Source organism: Podarcis cretensis, assembly GCF_951804945.1.
Source record: "Podarcis cretensis genome assembly, chromosome: 11".
Classification (NCBI taxonomy): domain Eukaryota; kingdom Metazoa; phylum Chordata; class Lepidosauria; order Squamata; family Lacertidae; genus Podarcis; species Podarcis cretensis.
Window position 1 is genome coordinate 34,364,525 of NC_137180.1, and position 21,232 is coordinate 34,385,756.

Consider the following 21,232-nt stretch of genomic DNA (forward strand, 5'->3'; position numbering starts at 1 on the left):
CTAGAACAAACCAATTCTTTTTGCGTATGCAGCTGTAATGTTCAATGAGGAACAATAACTGAACTCAAATCTAAGCAATTGGGGAGGGGGGGTTAGGATCTACCAGGAAGAGAAAGATCTCAGTAGCATATTCAGTAGCTATGGAATTCTGAACTTAAATGCTAGCTACAATTCAGAAGTCGGGTTTTCTCAAATCAAATTGAAATTAATGGATTTGGGTGCAATTCTTGTCACATTTTCATGTGGGTAAATCGCACTGATCATAGCAGGGCTTACTGCATAGCATTGTATCCACTGCTACTCTCATGCAACATGCACTTATTGTTATTATTATTAAATAAATTTGCATACTACCCTTCATCTGTATGCCTCTGTAATTTTAATGGAACTAAAGTATGATCACAAAACCATAGGAAGCAGCCCAATACCAAGTCAAAGCACCGGTCCATCTAGCTCAGTATTGCCTATGGCTGGCAGTGGTTGTTCAGGATTTAAAAATGAGATAGTTCCCAAGCCCTGCTGGAGATGCCAGGGATTTAACCTGGCACTGTTTGCAGGCAAGGCACGTGAACTGAAACTAAAGCCCTGAGCTATGCTCAACATAATCTGTATAGACAGGTTCCCATTTCCTATACTAGCATAATACTGCACAGAGGCCTAGGGTCTGCCCAGGACCAAGGAAACCTAAGGTCAAATCCCTGTCCCACTTGGTTGTTGTTGTTGTTGTTTAAAAAAACAACAACCTTAAAGCAGTTTACAAAATGTTAAAACAAGAAAAATTCACAACCATACTTAAAAACATACAAAAGTTAAAATACTAACACAAATTAAAATTACCTCAACTTTCCAAGCATCTAGGTAGGCTTGCCTAACCAAAAGTGTTTTTAGTAGGTGCCAGAAAGAGTACAGTGAAATCACCTGCTTGATCTCAATAGGCAGGGAATTCCAAAGTGCTGTTGCTGTCACACTAAACAATTGAGTTCTTACAAATGTGCCACGGATATTATGTGGCACCTGTAGTAGTGCCAATTCCACCAATCAAAATGGTTGAGTGGGCACATATGGGATAAGGTGATCTCATAGGTAATCTCAACCTGCTCAACATGATACGTTACCGAGTTGTTGTAAAGGCAAAATTGGATGGGGAGAGGGAGACACAACCATATACAATACCCTGACCACATTCGAGGAAGGAAAGGCATAAAATAAATTAGTAGAACAATCGACTATAGCACTGAAATTTTGCAATCAAGATCCGATTCGCTATGAAACAAAACCCTCACATACAACAATCACTTAGCCTTGACATTTAACTCCCAAACTTGACTAATTTTACCACAAAATATTACTTATGTGACATATATTTTTCTAAGATACTTTTAAATGCCAGTTGTGAACACAAAAGTGTGTGTGCATGTATTGGTAACTTTTGTAAATATTTCCAAAACTATACAATATTTCTGATAATTCCATGTTTTAAAAACACCTGAAAAAATATTTAAACACACAATGAATCCCCAAACTACTTTTCGATTTGAAGGAACCATAGTGTAGAAAAGGTAACAAAGTAAAACAGAAGTACAGATTCATTAATTATTATTAAATTTCTATTCTGCCCTTCATCCAAAGATCACAAGGTAGTTTGCAATATAAAAACACAAAAATACGTAACATAGCAACAAACCAAAACAGTAACCACCATCCACCACCCAGTTTAAAAGGTCACAGATTGTTTAATTGGCCAAAAGAAAGGCCTGAAAGAAAATGAATCTTTTTGCCTGGCATTTAAAGATATGCAATGAAGGCACCCGGCAAGCCTTCCTGGACATTAAAAAATATCCCTGGCCTATAAAATTTGAGACAAAACTAGCAACACAGTGTTTCTGCTAGAGATTAAAATCTGGCACATACCTTTACAATTCTCCACTGCCAATTGTCTCCTACTTGTTGAGAGTGTTTGATAAATTCTGCACAATATTGCTTGAATTTATTCTCTTCCAGAAAGAAATCTTCACCACACAAGTTAAATGACATCTATTTAAAAAAACCAAAGTGTTAGTATTGGCAGATATAGTTAACTCTAAATAGAATATATAGCTCTCCCAAAGGAACAGGAAGCAATACAAGAGATCAACAAACAATAGGAATTGAGCTACTGCCCAATCCCTTGCTTTCAGATGAACTTTCTACTTATGGACAATGATTTCATGTCATTACTTGATGGTATAATATTTCTATAGTAACTTATTCCCTGGACAGTTTGATGGGCTATTAAGCTAATGCAGGAATTTCAAACCTACAACCCTTCAGATGTTGCTGGACTCCAACTGCCATCAGCCCAAACCAACATAATCAGTGGTTGTTAGCTATAATCTAATAACGTCTGGAAAGCTAAAGACTTCCCATCCCTGAGGTAATGATTCCTGAATTCCAGGGGGTAGACCTAGATGACCTTCAGGGTCCCTTCTAACTCTACAATTCTACAATTCTAGTATACTTTTCCAAAGGCAGAAGCCTCTCCAGAATGGGTACTGTTTTTTACACTTCAACCTGTAATGCATTCTGTCAGACAATATGCTTCAATAAAATGAGCAGAGCTTGGACAAGCAGACCACTTTCAAGGACTGAAATGCTGATATGGGTGAACATTCTGCCATTTGTATCTCTCATTATTGACAGTATGAGTAGGATCAAATATCACCACCACTCTGGATTACAAGGAACTGGGAAGTTTCCAAGTTTGGGGAAAATGTCAGTAATTACTACATCTCCCGATGCAGTTATCAGATGTGAAATTGTAATCAACACAGTGCAGGTAAAAATACTGTAGTCTTCACACACACTTTAAATAGAACCACCTGTTTTTAGCAAATGAGCAGATGTAGGCATAACAGAGAAACTGAAAATTATAATGCAGTATTGCTTCTTTCCCCATACTTGTACAATAAAATCATTATAAGAGGAAATAATTGGCCAGTTTTTCTATTAAATGCACATATAAGAAGCTTACTAAATTCTGAAGCACCCATGAGAATTTAGTCTGCTCTTATACCTTGTAACATTACCAATCTTCCTTTATGTCTGGTTTTCAGAATTAAGGATCCTATAGCACTGCTGCACAACTTGTCTCTCATGTTGAATGAAGCCCATCAGACACGTGTGGTACTTTACCAAACACTTGGTAGATCTTTCTAGTCTAATACCTTTCTAGTCTAATACCTTTTAGACTTAAAAATTGAGGGAGTGGGGAGGGGAGAGATAGAGTGCCTGAAAATCCAAAATACATTATTGTTTTCAGATTCATCTTGGTGTAATATGCAAGCTTTAACTGATGCATTTAAAGTACAGACAACCCCCATTTACACATGTTCAATATGTGTGTGACTGCACATAAACACATCACATCAAACCTGGAAATGACCACAAAACATCACAAAAGTCTCAATGTATCCTGCCTAAGTGAGACTTTCAAAGCCTTCCCCCAGAAACACATAACATTGTTTCCTTTATCTTCATTGTTCAGATGTCAGTGTCATTGCTTTTGTAGCAAAAACACCAGCACCCACATACAAGAGGGACAGAGGTATCCTCAAATTTCCTAAATACAGTACAAAAAAAACCTTTAAAAAAAAAGCCGAAAGAAACTCCAAAAGCAGTGAGGACTAGGAATACTCAGAAGCTGCAGTGCTGAAAGATGAGGTGGAAACAGAAGATCAGCTAGGAAGGGGAATGGAATAGATAGATATGATCACAGAGTTTAGGGAAGTTTTTAATGTCTGATGTTTTATCGCTTTACAGTCATACCTTGGGTTAAATATGCTTCAGACTGAGCATTTTCAGGTTGCATTCCACGGCGACCCAGAAGTAACGGAATGGGTTACTTCCGGGTTTCGCCGCTCGCGCATACGCAGACGCTCAGTGATGTCACGCGCATGCGCAGAAGCAGCGAATCGCAACCCGTGCTGACGCGGGTTGCGTTCTGCTCAGGATGCAAACGGGGCTCCGGAATGGATCCCGTTCACATCCAGGGGTACCACTGTATTATTATTATCATCATCATCATCATCATTAATTCTGTTGGGAGCTGCCCAGAGTGGCTGGGGAAAACCAGCCAGATAGGTGGGGTATAAATTTTATTATTATTATTATTATTATTATTATTATTATTATTAGGAAATTTACAGCATAAAAATACAAAATGAGAACACAAGATACACACCAAAAAACAAACTGATAATGCCCTTCTCACGAACACATTTAAAAGGCCATAAGTTGCTCAATCAGCCGAAGGCCTTGTTAGAATCAAAGAATTTTAGGGTTGGAAAGGACCCTGAGGGTCATCTCATATAACATTTTCACCTGGCACCTAAGTTACAGTATCATGGAAGAGGGCATGGTTGACTGAATGGAACAGTGAGCAGGAGCATTAAGCACTGGAACCTTTCATTGTAGATCCCGCCTGTGCCTCTGAACACCAATTGCTGCAGAATAACAAACCACATCCCCCTTCAGGGCTACATAGGCTCCTGATTGGTTACTGTAAGAAACAGGATGCTGGACTAGATGAACCATTGATCTGAGCCAGCAGGGTTCCTCCTTATGCACACACCAGAGAACACTGACCGGGATATTTAGTACATCTCCAGCTGGCTCTAAGTTTCGGAAAGCACAGGTGTCCTTTGCTGCGTTTACAAACCTCTCCGCTCCCTACGTGTCAGTTGCTGCTTATTTCCAACCACCCAACGGGGCTGCTGTGGTGACCTTTCCACAGCTCACATTTCCCTCATCTGGCAGAGCCAGGAGCAACGGAGAGGCTGTAGGGCATCTGAATGAAAACGTGCCGCCTTGTTGTTGTTGTTTTCAAATGGCCTGAAACTTGTTGTCCCAGGGGACCAGGCTGTGCCAAGGCACAGTTTGCCATTTGAATTGCAAGCCTGTTTCTCCTTCCTAGGTAAAGGTAAAGGGACCCCTGACCATTTGGTCCAGTCGTGACCGACTCTGGGGTTGCGGCGCTCATCTCACTTTATTGGCCGAGGGAGCTGGCGTAGAGTTTCCGGGTCATGGGGCCAGCATGACTAAGCCGCTTCCGGCGAACCAGAGCAGCACACAGGAACGCCGTTTACCTTCCTACCGTAGCGGTACCTATTTATCTACTTGCACTTTCTGACGTGCTTTCAAACTGCTAGGTTGGCAGGAGCAGGGACCGAGCAACGGGAGCTCACCCCGTCACGGGGATTTGAACCTCCGACTTTCTGATTGGCAAGTCCTAGGCTCTGTGGTTTAACCCACAGCGCCACCCGTGTCCTTCCTCCTTGCCTGTAAAACCACTCCTGCTTTCGGCATGTCTGTATGAACAAGAAGAGATCTGTGTACTGTGGGGTGGGAATTCCCCTGAAAAACATGCAGTAAGGCACCACAACAATTTCCCCCCCACACACACACACACAATTCCCCCCCTCGTTTAATTTCACTGCACACAGGTGGTGCAGTGACAATAAAGGTTTATTTTATCATTACACACGCACCCCTATGGCATTCCTATTTACGGTTGGGGGAGGGAGGAGAGAAACTGAGCATACACTGAGGGGGCTGTGGGAAGGCAAGAGGGCGGCCCAAGGAACGGGCCACGGCAATGGCAGTTTCAAACGGAGGCCGGTGACCAGGGCGGGAGTTTCCAAACCGCGCCTCTGAGGCAAAGTTGGCTAACAAAGAGCGACGGGAAGCCCCTCGGGGGAAAACAGGCTCGGGAGACCAGCCTCCGCGCCTCCTGCCAGGCTGGGGCTGCCGGCGGCACCCGAGCGCCCTGCGACCGCCTCTTCCTTTCCATCCTCCCTCATCGCCTCGGCTCCCCCCTTCGCTCACCTTCTCCGCCTCCCGCCAATTTCTGACGGATGCGCACAAGGCTCCGTCTCTTCCTTTCTTGTGGGAGGAGCTCGGGGGAGGGGAGAGAGCGCGCGCCAGGGCGCAAGCGCAGAAGCATCCGCGCGGTTTCCTTTCCCCTGTCTCTATCTGCTCTCGGGCTCCGGGAAGAGCCTCGGGACCCGCACCTCGAAAGCGCATGTGCTACTCCGACGCATGCGCGTCTGTATACGAGGGGGGGCGGTTAAGAGGGCAGAGGGAAAGTGTTGTGTTGGGAAAGGGTGTTGCGCGTTGTTTCAGGGTTGGCAGCGTTTAACGTGAAGGTCCTCCCAAGTCCACCTTTCTCCCTTAAAAAAAAAAAAAAAGTGTGTTGCTAACCATGAGGCACCTAGAATTGTTCCCGCTGGATTTCCGCGTTTGCAAAGAGGCAATACTTTTCCTCCCCACAATTCCTACCTTCTATTGCAGCAAATAAGGGTTCACAGTACACAACCTGCTGCTCCTCTCCTAGCAGCCTGCAAAAAATGAGCGCTGCCTAACTTCACCAAAGCGATGAGGCGAGATAAAGTTCTGAGAGTTGGCGGGAACGTTGCCAGTCCCTGCAGTTTGTTGCTCTGACTCATCTCATCCAGAATTGTAAAATGTTTTGCTGAAATCTTTTAGTCTTGGTGAGAACTTGGCAGAAGGCAGCCTTCCTCGTTCCAATAACCTTGAAGCGAGGTAACTTTCTGGGGGCCATGAGGCAGAGTGAAGTAGAGCCCTAAAAGAGCACAAAAATACTGCACAAATTGTGCAAAAATAGCACATAGCAATCCCACAAGCCTTTGCACTGACCTTTGAGGCCTGGGGAGAGTTGGAGTTGGAGCAAGTAAGCTTGGAGAGAGCAACTGTGGTGGAACTTGGGGGGTTCCCCCCCCCAAGGGTTTCCAAAGAGAGGGTGTTTGCAGGCTTTTTCAATGGTGTTCCCAATAGAAACAACTTCACTTAAATGTGTGGTGCCTCAGAATGTAACCCCCATGTAAATGGGGAGTTGTTTGTACTTCAGAGGGGAACCAATCTTGCACATAGTGCAGGCATTACATAGGATAGATCGGAAAGAAGCTCTGGTCCATTCAAAGGGCAAATTATTTTAATTCAGTTTAAAGACCACTTATACCATTTTAAAGACTGTTTAAAGACCCCTTATACCATTTTAACAGTTGTGACTTCCTCCAAATAGTAATGGGAACTGGTTTGTTACAGATGCTTGGAATTGTAGGTCTCTTAACAACTCTCAACTGTAGTTTTTAATGGGTGTTCCTAGAATTGGGGGGGGGGGAGAGACATTACTATTAAAGTGGTATAAGAGTGCTTTAAATCAGTGTTTCCCAACCTTGGGTCTCCAGCTGTTTGAGGACTACAATTCCCATCATTCCTGACCACTGGTGTTGCTAGCTAGGGATGATGGGAGTTGTAGTCCAAAAACAGCTGGCGACCCAAGGTTGGGAAACACTGCTTTAAATGATTGGTGTGGCTGTGACATTCCATTTGCTACCCCTTCTATTAAAAAATAATTATACAAAACTACAAAACAGAATATTTAACCCTTTCTTCACTGTTTGTTAAAATAATTATTGGTTATATAATTGTATACTGAATGGAGATGGAAATTCAAACACTATCATGTGAAATAAATATAAGGAGACAAAGATGAAAAATGCTGTTACAAGCTACCTTACAAATAGTACCTGTTGTTGGAATTAATTAATTTCTTATGTGTTGTGTAGGCCCAGCGGTGTAGTGTGGGTTGTCAGCACCCGGGGCAAGGCAAGTAATTTGCGCCCCCTCACCAGGGGCAAGGCAAGTAATTTGCGCCCCCTAACCCGGGGCAAGGCAAGTAATTTGCACCCCTAACCCCTAACCTGCCGCCGCTGCCAGCTTCTTCTTGCTGCTGCCTGGGCTGGGGTATTTACGGTAAGGTAGCCACAGCGGCGGGTGCGGGTCCGTGTCAGGTGATCTGAGGTGAGTTGCCGCTGGCGCTGCCGCCCAAACGACGCTGCTTGCCCGGAGGAGGAGGAGGGCAGAGAGGTGAGGAAAATGCAACATGGCCCAGCAGCTGCAGCAGCAGTGGGGCTGTGAGGAGGGGCTGCCTGGCGCGCCCTCCATGGCCCTGACGCGCGGGGACCGCGGCGAGTGCTGAGAGCCGCTGCCTGCCAGACGCCTTCAGCCCAGACGCGCGCACAGCTCGTCGGTTCCGCAAGACATGGGGCTCTGCTACAGCCTGCGCCCGAGGCTCTTCGGCGACTCCGGAGGCGGCGAGCGCACCCCCCCCCCAGATGTTGCGCCCGGTGCGGTCGGCCCCCCCTGCACCCCCCACACTACGCCAAGGAGTAGGCCAGCATTGTACAAAGGACACACAAGGAAAACATTTCAAATATATGGGAAAATAGTGTTAAGGGACTGATTCAGACGGAGAAACAGAGCTGCATGTCATCAGCATACTGATGGTACTGTACTTGAAATCCCCAGGTGACAGCTCTCAATACTTTAATACAGATGTTGAATAGCAGAAATAACTGAAAAGACTCTTGCAGGACTCCACAGCTCAAAAGCCACAGATCTAAGCAACAGTTGCCTAGTATTACTTTCTGGTACCAACCATGCAAATAGGAGTGACACCACCAGCTCCAACCACACTGACTGAGTCCAGAAGGACATCCTGGTCAATGATGCTGAAAACTGCTGAGATGCCGAGAAGAACCAACATGGCCACACTCCCTCTTGTCTCTCCCAATAAAAGTCATCTATCAGAATAACCAAAGATGTTTTGATGCTAAAACCAGAGTGTGTAGACAATCTGCTTCCCTTCTGCCGCTTACTGGCCACACACACACACACACACACACAATCATGTTGCTCAGGAAGGGAATATTAGAGACTAGGTGGTAGTTTTCTAAAACCTCTAGATCCAAGGAGGATCTTCAGGAAGGTTTGCACCACTGCCTCTTTCAAGGTGCTGGACATAATCCCTCCCACAGTGGGGCATTTTGAAGAAGTTTTTTGTTAACAATGACCGACAAGCACAGCTAAATTTAGTGACATATTCAAGCCAAAAAGGGAGTAAATTTAACATGATCCAAGAGGTTGTTGATCATCAGGCTTCATAACATTTGTTATAAGCATTCCTAGTGACCTCTCTAAGACCAACTCCATTACAGTGGATATCACAAGTTGCTGACTATGTAATTATACCCAGAATGTTTTATCTGTTTGATACTTTACTATGCTGCAGTTATACTTCACCCAAAGTACAAACTAAAGAAACAATCTGTCTTCAGCTTTTAAAGCCAACTCTGCCATTGCTTGCCATGTGGTACTGTCAAATAAATGATGTAGAGTTGGCTAAATTCCTCTGCATCACTGACTTTGTCTGGATATATGATTTGTTCCTAAATATTAGCCGTTTCATTTTTCACTTCTTGCCAGCTCTGTAAAGAAAGATAGAGCTGACTTTTTCAACCCACTTTAATTAGACACACACACTGATATTTAAGTGAAATGCTTAGCCAAAATCCAGCTGTTGTCAATCCCATCAACACCATGTGATAAAAGCACTCTTAGACCGCTTTAACAGTCATGGCTTCCCCTCAATAATCCTGGAAACTGTAATTTGTTGAGGATGATGAAAATTGTAGCTATGTGAAGGGTCTCCTAACAACTTTCAGCACCCATAACAAGCTACAATTTCTGAAGAAGTGTGCATGCACACGAAAGCTCATACCAAGAACTAACTTAGCTGGTCTTTAAGGTGCTACTGGAAGGAATTTTTTTACAATTTCCAAGATTCTTGGTGGAGCCATGACAGTTAAACTGGTATAACAGTACTTAAAACATGTGATGTGGGTGAGACCCCCCCTCCAAATGAAACTTGAAATAAAAATGTTTTCTCCACATGGTTCACATTCATCTTCGTAGAATTTTACCTACATTACCTGTTGTTGTTTTCCAATACTGTAGTTAAATAGGTCATAATTTTTAGTGTACTTTTTATGAAAACCACATTGAGATCGCTTGCTGGGGTACAAAATACAAATTTCCTAAATTAAAAAAGCGCACATACGGTAATCTGAATGAATGTTTTATTCCTTGTCTACAACTCATGCGGAAATGACTGAAATCCTCAATAATTGTTAATGGAATCCTCAATGATAATTATTCAATAAATCAGTACTGAAAACTTGAGCATACTATTTTACAGTTGTGTGTGTGAAGATCTGATAATCTTCCTAGAGAAAAGGTATAACAGGACCAATTTACCATTCACAGTGTAGCCTTATTGGAGTTCACCAATTGGGTCTGCGTTGCTCCGGGACAGGAGGAAGGAAGTCAAATGACACCGAGGTTGGTTCAAAGAAAGAGTTTATTCTGCTCTCCGGATAGCAGAAGGCACTTGCTTGGTCAGTCCATAGCAAGTCCAAAGAAATCAGAGATTACATGCAGAATATATATCCTCCATGCACCCTCTCTCTCCTTCCCCAGAAATCCAACCACATCAGCCTATGTATGCAGGTTGACATCACATATGTTCTTGCGCTGGTATTCTTAACCATAAATGGGTATTCCTTCCTGTACTTCTGACCATAAAAGGATCTTCTTCTTCCTACTCTTATCTTGGAGGAAGAGGTCGTCATCTCCGAGAACACGCTTTGGCGTTGTTCCCGGACTTAGGTCTGTGCGTCTTTTGTGGTCAGCACATAAGATAAGGCACAGACGTGTCTTCTCTGTTCTACTGGTGCAGTCAGGGTCATCCCTGCCGTCACAAACTGATAAAGGAGATGGCTCTGAGCACAGCTGGGTTTTTGTTTATACATTGACTCAAAGCTCAAGTTAATGGATTTTAGCTAAGGAAAAATAGGGATTTTGGTACAGTTTCAAACTGCCTGCACAGTCAGTTTTGGGTTTGGGAAACCCATTCCTTCAACAATTTGTCTAACACAGGGGTTGGCAACCTGTGGCCCATGGGCCACAAGCAATCCACGGGGGCAGTTTAACCGGCCTCCCCTGAAGCGAGCCGCCCGCTCAGTGAGTCCCCGCACACTGCACTAAACCAGTGCGGCGCGGGGATTTGCTTCCGTGGCGCTGGAAATCACGTGTGTGCATGCGCAGGCACTGGAAATCATGTCTGCACATGCACAGATATCAGAAATTGCATCTACGCATCCCCAGACCCTGGAAATCGCTCTGCAGAACTTGACCAGCCCAGGCAGGTAAAACCTTGCCAACGCCTGGTCTAACAGTACTTATAGTGAGGTGTACATTCAGTGAGTAGGCAGCATCTATTTAAGAGGGAAAGTCTGTATACAAAGCATTGAGGATATTTAGAGTGGTCCTTGATCCTCTCCTACACCTGAAGTCAAATGTCTTTTTTATTGTTTTGACGTCCTTTTACTGAGCAGAGGGAAACCAGTGAGTCAACAACTTTAAGGCAATTTCTTTTGGAAAAAGACAGGAGATTTGTGCTGTGTCTGCTGAGCAGAGGCAAGCAGATACATACACATGAAATGTGTTGGTTCAAGGGGAAAAATAGGTATAAAAGGAGAATTCCTGGATGCCAAGATCCAAGTTTGGGGCAAGCACTCAGTGAGAGAAATCCAGCAGAGATTTAAAATCACAAAATATGCAGCAAAGTAAAGCATGGAAATATCAACAGTAAAAGCTAAAAATGTGCCCTTTAAAATGATTTCCAAAATGTCCTCTTAAAATGTTTCTTTCCAAAGTTTCCACTTCCCCTAGCATAGAAAAAGACCACATTTGTTAAGTTAAAAATGGTTTACTAACAAACTCTCTAAAGATCAGATTCATGTGCTTTTCCATACAGCATTCAGAAAAGCTTGCAAATGCAGTAAAACTTGGCTCAGTTGCAGTGGTGAAATTTTCTAAATTATTGGTATAGGAACTCAAGCGTAGCTTGTGAGAGCCATGTGGCTAAGCTGGTTGTTCTTCACACACTGAGCTTCTCAGGTCAACTGAAGAGAAAACAAAGGCATCATGTCCTATTGCCTTCCAATGTGAGAGGTAGTGTGGCAGGACAGCTTACACTATACAGTACAGTAGTTTTAACCCCTTTTATGTGTTCATTACATCTAAGCATGTTGGTTATATGGGGCTGCTTATCTCACAAAATGTTGGTCACAGGGCAGCAGAACCACCATCCCCAAAGCCTCAAGATTACTCATCTCAGCCATGATGAAAAACTCTGGCCAAATTAAAATGAGCCCACTTTATTTCTTTCTAGAAAAAGGGAGCGATTTTCATAACGGAATGGCATAGCTATAATCACATCAGTCTTGTAAATGTGCTGTATAGTTTTGTTTTATTTTTAGTCTTCCACTTGGAAAGACAAAGTAAGTAATTATGATTTCATACAAAATATAAGCGGAGATAATGACTTGCCCAAGGTCATCCTACAAGTCCCTAACTAAATAGAGATCTGAGCATCCACAGCCCTGTGAAATAGGTTACTGTTTAGTCTCTGCATATGGGGAGTGACAGAGAGAGAAAGAGAGAGAGAGCACAGTTAACAGGAAGTAGCTTGCTGAAGACCATCTCCAATAGCAAAGTCTGTCAAGATGCAATCCTATACTGAAGATTGATGGCTGAGGGTCTGTTACATTACAGCATCACAGGACAAGCGAATGAAGCAGAGCAAGCTTCCACTAGAGTCAAATTTCATCCTCCAAGAGGGAGGGGAACTGGAGCCTCTCCCCTCCAAAGGAAGGATGCTTAGATAAGAGGATGCTTAGATACTGACTGATCACTCAGGTGACACCGCTTCCTCTTCCCCCTGTTCCCTCACTTAGAAATATCTACTGTGTATCCAGCTCTGGAGCCTACTAACCGCTGATTGCTGTTTACTGCTTGCTCTCTCTGTATGTCTCCCTTTGCTTTCCACAAGCCACCTTCCGAAGCTGCAGGATAAAGTCCACCTAGTAGCACACAGCCATGCATTAGGCTAGCACTGCACGATGCCCATTCCAATCCAAGGTCCTGGATGCCACAGCTGGTACCCTTGCCCTATGGCACTCAATGATCACAGAGTGTGGCTGGACTTGCATGTACAAGAGGAAGCTCTGCTGCCTACATGGTACCACTTGGGTCCATAATTGCCCAAAGAGCATGTGCCCCTGCCTCAAGAGAGGCTGGCTGGCTTCCAAGGTCACCATTTTTCCTGTGTTGCTCACCCGAAGTTATATTATCATGACATTGAGGGATGAGCAGGAGTCAGCTGGTAGGGCCAGATTGACAGCCCAAAGGCAACCAGGCTGGTTGACTGGAGCCATCCATGTATTTTGTTCTGTTGGGAGAGGGGTGAAGTTAAATATTTCAACCATGGTAAGATCTGAACAAGCCATCCTTGGAGCGTGCTTGCATATTTGTGATTTAGCACAGCATGCCACAGAGTTTCCTTGGCTACAGCTGCTGCCTGTGCCTGATTCTCTGCGTTTCTTGAGTGTTAGGAATGCTGTGACATAAAGCCATTTGCTCAGATTGGTTTGTGTAGATTGACTCTTGCCTCGTCTGTGGGGCATGTAGGCATCATTTCTGACTGTGCCCCTTGCTGGAGTGGACTGGCAAAGTTTCCAGGGATGAGGTTGGTGTTTTTCCCTTCACTTTTAGATCCCCTACCCCGACAGGGTGAGTATAGGCTTTGGCAACTGTTCTGCTGGTGTAGTGGCAATGTATCTTCACCCCAGCATAATATGACAATAGGATTGCTTGGCCCATCACATTTTCAAGAATGTTTAATTTACTGGCTTAGACTTCACTTTTATTGCTGTCAGAGAGTAGTTAGCTTCCTGTCTCTGAAAGCTGTAATTTCCCGCTAGATGTGGAGGTCCAGCATAGTTTGTGGCAGAGTCCATCTATATTCAGATTTGGTCTTTCATCACATCATGCAACATTTGTGCTTTGACTGTACACTGCTTCAGGTTCTTTTCATCAGAAAGTTGCTTTTAAATCTTAAAATACAGCAAATCTGTTTTTTCCAGTCCATATCTTTTTATTTGTATTATTGTAAAGTCACTGATTCAATAAATATTACATTACTGAAATAAATTTCTCTTTAGTTTTACATACCCACAACACAAGTTTCCTACAGTTCACATTAATCTGATGAATCTATAGTACATACAGAGCAATTTATCCTGTGTAATAAAATGATATCTATTTTTGCCACTTCTAAAGTCTCCTAGGGCTTTGAATAGCTATTCACAAATTGTTGGCAAGCTTTCCTAATGGCAAGCCCAAACACATTTAGCTAATATCTTGACCCAACTATCAATTCATTCTGCAGCCAATCTACTCAGTTGGATTAAAGCTGAATGTTAGCAGCCCGGGATGACCATGAAAATATTGTGCAAACAAGTAAATAAGACAAAGTTAGAAGAGTAGCAAATGAAAAATACACAAATACCACAAGACTAGAGTAGTACCATATAACATCATGAGATTGCTCTGGGGTAGTTGCATAGTGGGTTGTTGTCTGACTTAAATACTGCCTTGATTTTCTGCAGATTGTCTGAAAAGCCTGGCAAGCACCTTGACCTAAAAACTTTGGGGTGGGGGTAGGAATACAAAACCAAATGCAAATAACAATTTAGAAGATGCCTCAAGGGAGAAAAGGATTTAGTTGATGAGGCTTGTAAGACTTTTAATTACAGTCATTATCAGGCACTACCTATACAGGTCAGAACTCATTAGCAAAAATATTAACCCAACTGTTTGGGGGTACTCACCAGTATATAATATCCCAAACTATATGGTTGCAGAGCAACAGAAAAACTATTACACATACTGGGATCGTTTTACAGTTGCTGTGTGCTCTTCCTTTTGGCTTTATTAACTCTTCTGCTGACTTTAAGTCAACGGTAAGCCTCAAGAAACCAACCAACCATTGTCTTCATTTCATTCCCTTACTTTCAAATTCCACAGCTAAAATTCTACTGCTTTACAGAGTAATAGCCTGAAACACAGTTTCTAATCAGCTGCATGCTGTAATGCTCTGACGCAGTCAGAATTTCTCTAGGGCTTTGGGAAGAGAGTGGAGTGCATGCTAAGGAGGGATGGAAATTCTGAAGAAAACTACCTGGCTCCTATGGAGTTATTTGAATGGTGGCGATAACATACTCTCCCGAACCAGAGCAGAAGGGGGCCGGTTGTCGTCAGGCACCAGTTCTCATCAAATACTCAGGTGATCTTCTTGATAGCTATCATGCCGCTCTTGCAGGATTTAGTCATTCATCCATTGCTATCTACGTCCCATCTGGGTATCACAAGCACTATAGTTACATGAACTACAATACTACAACCAATATTTAAAGCTATCTGGTGGAAGCTTGTTTGGGAGAAAGGACACTTTTAATTTATCAAGCTCTGTTAGGAAACTGTTAGGTGGCTGCTTTATATAGCTTCTTCTCCCCCCCCCCCCCAAAAAAAAAAAACAACCCAGTAGTGAGCATATACGCAGCTCTGCTGGAGCAGGCCAAAGGCCCAACTCTGTCCAACGTCCTGTTCCTACAGTAGCCAATCAGATGCCTAAGGGAAGCCTGCAAGTAGCACTTGAGGGCAACTGCACTCTTACTATTTGTGTTCTCCAGCAACTGATATGACACACCCGTTCACTTCTTTATAACCTATGGCGGCTGCCATTTGTCTGATAGTACATTGCCACATGTTATCACAGGAGCCACAGGATTGCTTTTTTCAGCAGTGGCCTGATAATCTAATAATGTCTTGTTCTGACCAAAGGTGTTTAAAACCCACACCCTATAAGTTGTAAATGTGCATACAAATCAAAATTAGCCTTTGGCTAATTAAGGAATCTATGGCCTTTTAAACTGGGAGCTTATTGTTTTCATTTGCTACTGTGTTATGTACTTTTTTGTGTTTTTATACTGTAAACTGCCCTGTGATCATTGGATGAAGGGTCACATAGTAATTTTAATAATAATAATAATAATAATAATAATAATAATAATAATAATAATGATGTGGTGCTACTTTGCAGCGGGGTTAATTCAACAACAGCATGATCACAATGTAGCTAATTTTAATGTATGTTAAAATGCTTTTAAAAAGTAAATGCAGTGGTACCTCGGGTTAAGAACTTAATTTGTTCTGGAGGTCCGTTCTTAACGTGAAACTGTTCTTCGGCTAATGGGGCCTCCCACTACTGCCGCGCTGCCGGAGCACGATTTCTGTTCTCATCCTGAAGCAAAGTTCTTAACCCGAGGAACTATTTCTGGGTTAGCAGAGTCTGTAACCTGAAGCATCTGTAACCTGAGGTACCACTACTCTGTTCGACAGACATAAAAGAAACATAGTTGGAGCAATGGAAATGTCAAAAAGGAAAAGCAGTATTGAGTGATTCCTGTCCTCAGAGGAAACTGCTGCTGATCAGCCAAAATGTTACCTTCTTGGCTGGTTCCCAGAAATATCAAGTACCACCAAAGGCTAATGTTTAAAATCCATACTTATGAACGCCAGAACGGGATTCCTTTCATAAAGTGCTGTTACTGTGCCATGAGATGGGAGCAATTCAGGAGGTATGCAAAGCCAGAAAAAAAATCCCAGCTGAGTTATTCTTGTTGGTACTGCTACCTAACCATACAATCCCTAACCACATGGATAGAAGATTTTAGTCCTCTGAATATGTTACATTCTGCAGATGAAGGCAGAGAGCAGGGCTGCACTCCATGCCCATCCCTTGCACCCCCACACCCTGACCACATATTGAAGGAATGTCTGCAAAGAGGGTGGCCCATTGTACAGACATAGTTCTGTTCAGTGCTTTTTTTCTAAAAAAAAAATGTTTAGGGGTACTCTCATTCTGACTCAAGAAAATCACCATTTTATAGTTCAAATTGGGAAAAATAAATACAGTAAATGGACAAAAGTACAGAACGTTTAGGTGTATGCGTCCCCCCCCCCCAGAAAAAAAGCACTGCTTCTGTTCAAAACACTGTGGGATCAGGAACCCTTTACAGTTGTCCCAGAGCAATGTGAAAGCGGCTGCTAAGACTGCAACAGGCATTCTGTTCTTGGGAAGGTTTAAACCAGGCTTAACGCAGTTTATGGAGAAGGGGAGATGGTTGTATCTGCAACCTCTTTATATTACTGTGAGCATTCAGGTAAAGACAATCATGCCCGCAATGAAACATAAGCCAATGTATTATAAAACCTTAAGAATGCAATGGTCCTCATGCATTAGTTACTTCAAGACTGGATTGCTGTAATGCACTCTAAGAAGTCTAGTGCCTTTTTGGTATGGTTTAGTCAGTGAGACTGGACACAAGCATGTTGGTATTCTATCACCGGGGGTGGGGGGTGGGGGGGCTGTGTTGTTCTCCCAGGTTCTGAATGCTGCATGTAGCTGCCACTTACAGGGAGAAGGATGGGCAAGGCAAGGCAGAGCGAAGCGGGTGCAGAGGCTCATTTTGGCACTCCTGCCATAGCACCCACATCATGCTGAGCGTCCCACTGCCTTCTTCAGAAGCTGAGAGAGCAGTGTATCCCCACCCAGCTCATCCTGCCCCACCTGCCACTGCTAAAAATGGGATGTTTTCCTCAAATGCAAATGTGAGTGTCAAAGAATAACCAGGTGATAGATGGCTGGAGTGTGCTTGGGAATGAGTGTGAATGGGTGGATGAGGGTGCTGTGTGTTGTGAAAGAGTGGGGTGGCCAGGTCCACTTCTGTCTGTAGTTCCACCACTGGCAGGCGGCCCCTGACACATTCCTGCTCCCAAAGGGAACGTGGCCTTTGCAGGGAGGATAATGATCCCGCCCCCCGCCCCGTTCAAAAGTCGGATAGCCTCCAGACAGGCAACCAAGCCATTCTTTTACAAAGGAAATGAGTTCTACAATGGCTGGCAGCCCTTTCCTGAAGTCTGTCTGTCTGTCTGTCTATCTATCTATCTATCTATCTATCTATCTTAAACATATTTTACCACCCTTACGCATACTGACATGTTTTAGGTTGCAACACAAAGCAGTGAGAAAAGTCTCTAGATAAAAATAGATCCGAAAATCATTCCTTAAATGACACCATTTTCAGTGTTCACAAGTGATTAAATATTAAGCTACAGTTTAAACATTCATTTGCTGTTCAGGTTTGCTTGCTATGGAAAATAATTGTTACTCAGCTTTTACGTTTCTCATGGTTACTAGTCAGGTATCCCCTCAGTTTCCTAGATTTTGCAGGTTATAATCCTATATCAGGGGACGCGGGTGGAGCTGTTGGTTAAACCACAGAGCCTAGGACTTGCCGATCAGAAGGCTGGCGGTTCAAATCCCCGCGATGGAGTGAGCTCCCGTTGCTCTGTCCCTGCTCCTGCCAACCTAGCAGTTCGAAAGCATGTCACAGTGCAAGTAGATAAATAGAACCTGCTCCAGCGGGAAGGTAAACAGCGTTTCCGTGTGCTGCTCTGGTTCGCCAGAAGCGGCTTAGTCATGCTGGCCACATGACCTAGAAGCTGTACGCCGGCTCCCTCGGCCAGTAAAGCAAGATGAGCGCCGCAACCCCAGAGTTGGTCACGACTGGACCTAATGGTCAGGTGTCCCTTTACCTTTACCTTTAATCCTATATCAACTTACATGGGAGGACATTTCTTCAATAGGAAATTTCTGAGTAGATAAGACCACAATTTCTTTACCACCTTAAATGTAAAGGTGATGGCAGCTGAGTACAGGAATAGCTGAGTTTTTCATGTCCTTCTTTTGGGACACTCATATTGTTTTAACTTTACAAACTGACTGAAGTTTGCCCTAAATGCAGCTTGTGCTATTAAATTTCTTTGTACAGATTTCAAGTGTATGCAATAGCTAAACATTTCCAGGTGCTGTATGCATGCTAATGGCTCGTATTATAGAATAATAGAGATTATGGGAGTTGTAGCTCCTCAGCACTGTGGGAAAAGCACAGGTTTCCCATCCTAACCCTCAAGGTTTATTATCTCAGTCTGACAGTTTTAGGAGACCACGTTTTCAGAATTCATACAAACTCTTTACTCGGCCTTTAACTACAAGGAGGTACTGAATAACACTCCTCGAAGGCACATTCAGGAACCCCTGAGTTTGCAAAGGCTCCTTAACAAATGGAGCCATGCACTATACTGTAAACAAACATAACACATATAAAAATAGATTCCAGCTCCTTTTTATGTGTAAACAAGTCAACTTGGTAGAGATAAGCTGAAAACATAAAATGTTACATTTATGTGAGCTGCTCCAAAACAGCAAACTCCTTCAGTCTTTTGCTGCCGTTTTACAGCAGGACTTCACTAAGGAAAGACTTCTGAAGAAATTGTTCTGTAATAAAAATGATACCATCATTTGCAACAATAACGTGTTATCCTGAAATACCATACATTTGCGTTAACCTTGAGAAGCAGGGTGAATGTAATGGCTGCATTGCCCCAACTGCTAGGGTCATGATGTTGTACTCTCACTGTTATTGTATTCAGTCTATCATTTGAAGTGCAACATATCTTTCATTGAACAATATGTGATTTATCCTGACATATTACTGCCAGGCCCTAGATATTTATCTGCACAGGTTAACTTGCAGAGATTCCCTTCTCTTTCAGTCTGCAGATCTCTCCTCTATGTTCCTGGCATGAGGCATTCAAAAATCCGACTAGGGAAGATTACATGGATATAGTGCTGAAGTTCAAATAGGTATGTACTGATGTACTGGAGATGCCGCAGATATTTTTAGTGTTAGAACTGGTTGTCAAAAGTGTTTGATATGCCGGAATTCAGTACAAAAGTGATTATTATTACTCCAAGCAATTAGCGGGATGGTGGGATGTCTTAACGCTTACGTCACAAGTTAAACATGGTCTTTCTACACAATTGCTGCCGTATAATTAAAAGCAGTACACTTTCTTTTAAGCTCCATTTGCCATTGTACATGAAATCACTTTAATCACTTCACCAAAAATAGCTGAACTTCAGGAATAACCAACTGCACATGCTATGTATAATCTGCATGTATAACCTATGAATTATTTCTTTAAAAGACTCATCATTTGCATTCTGCAGTTAAGGTTAGAGATAGCATGGCCTTGAAATCTTTCCCCATATCTGGAAACTAGTCTTCCTGAAAATCTTTATATGTCTCCCATAAACATAAAATGAAGTACATTTTAGAACATTAGCGCTATAAAAAAGTTCATGCAATTTATTTGCGTAGTAGATCGGAATTAGCTTGCTACAACTCTAGAATGTATGTGATAGGGAACATTGCTACTTCTGTTCCCGTTGTAAAGGAAAACGTATTTTCTAGATCTGAATGTAACAATGAATCAGTAAGATGGATCCGTCAATTAATATGTCAAATATTTTAAAATGTAGAATTTTAGTTAAGTAGTGATGTCACCATTGAAAGCACATCCAGTGCTGATGATGTTTGGGGTGAGCAAGCTTTGAATACCTGGGTTCAAGTGCAGGGCTAAGTGGTCTGATAGGCAACTCAGTTGTGCCACTTTAATCCCACTGAGGAAGGTAAGATCTTTCCACATTTTTATTTATTTATTTAGAAGATGTCTGACTCACTCATCTTTAAAAATAATCCCAGAGCATGATTTCTACAGGCACACAAATCACAACACAATGAAATCACAATTTATCATAAAAAATTAATAATGATAAAACAGGAGCAACAAAACAACCAGTCCAGTGGGGGCACTCACCCCGTCCCCACAGTAAAGCAATTTAACCAAAGAGCTGCACAAATAGATGGGCTTTTAACCAGTACCCAAAAACCAACAAGATCAGCATCACTTGAACCTGAAGAGGGAGGGTGTTCTTCACATGGGGTCCATGTATCGGGAATGCCCTCTTTACGTTGTCACAGAGCGAGTGCTCAGCAAATGTGGCACAGTTAAGAGGGTGTACTCACTGTATCAAAACAGCTGTGCAAATGCAACTGGAAGCAAGCATTCTGTCAGTTTCTAGGTTGCATAGGACTCTATATGTTACAACAAGCACCTTGGTTTGACATTGGCTCAGTAGCAAATCAGCAGGCAGTGCAGCACCATCAAAACAGATACAGGCAAAACAACAACAACATTTATGCGGGGGTTATATTTCAAGGAGGGGACACAGGTGGCGCTGTGGTCTAAACCACTGAGCCTCTTGAGCTTGCCGATCCAGAAAAACTATCTGCGGACAAACGCCAGCTCCCTCGGCCTGTAAAGCAAGAAGAGCGCCACAACCCCAGAATCATCTGTGACTGGACTTAACTATCAGAGGTCCTTTACCTTTCTTTACCTTTACCTTTACCTATATTTGGAGGCACCACACACCTCAGTGAAATTGTGTATATTTGAAACA

General features: G+C 43.0%; 1 protein-coding gene across 6 annotated transcripts in view; it reads right to left on the reverse strand.

Moving 5' to 3' along the window:
- ATG10 (autophagy related 10) overlaps positions 1-6,342 on the reverse strand; it is a 99,984-nt gene extending 93,642 nt beyond the window's left edge. For 4 of the 6 annotated variants that reach the window (XM_079995788.1, XM_079995787.1, XM_079995789.1 and 1 more), the window contains exons 1-2: positions 5,863-6,075; positions 1,912-2,034 (exon numbers count right to left, since the gene is read on the reverse strand). In XM_079995788.1, the coding sequence (XP_079851914.1) occupies positions 1,912-2,034; positions 5,863-6,060 (321 nt within the window). In that variant the 5' untranslated portion in view covers positions 6,061-6,075. Of the gene's footprint in view, positions 1-1,911; positions 2,035-3,052; positions 3,180-5,862; positions 6,076-6,315 lie in introns of those variants that run through there. The other 2 variants (XM_079995792.1, XM_079995791.1) reach the window with 2 other exon arrangements.
- Positions 6,343-21,232: the final 14,890 nt, after the last annotated feature.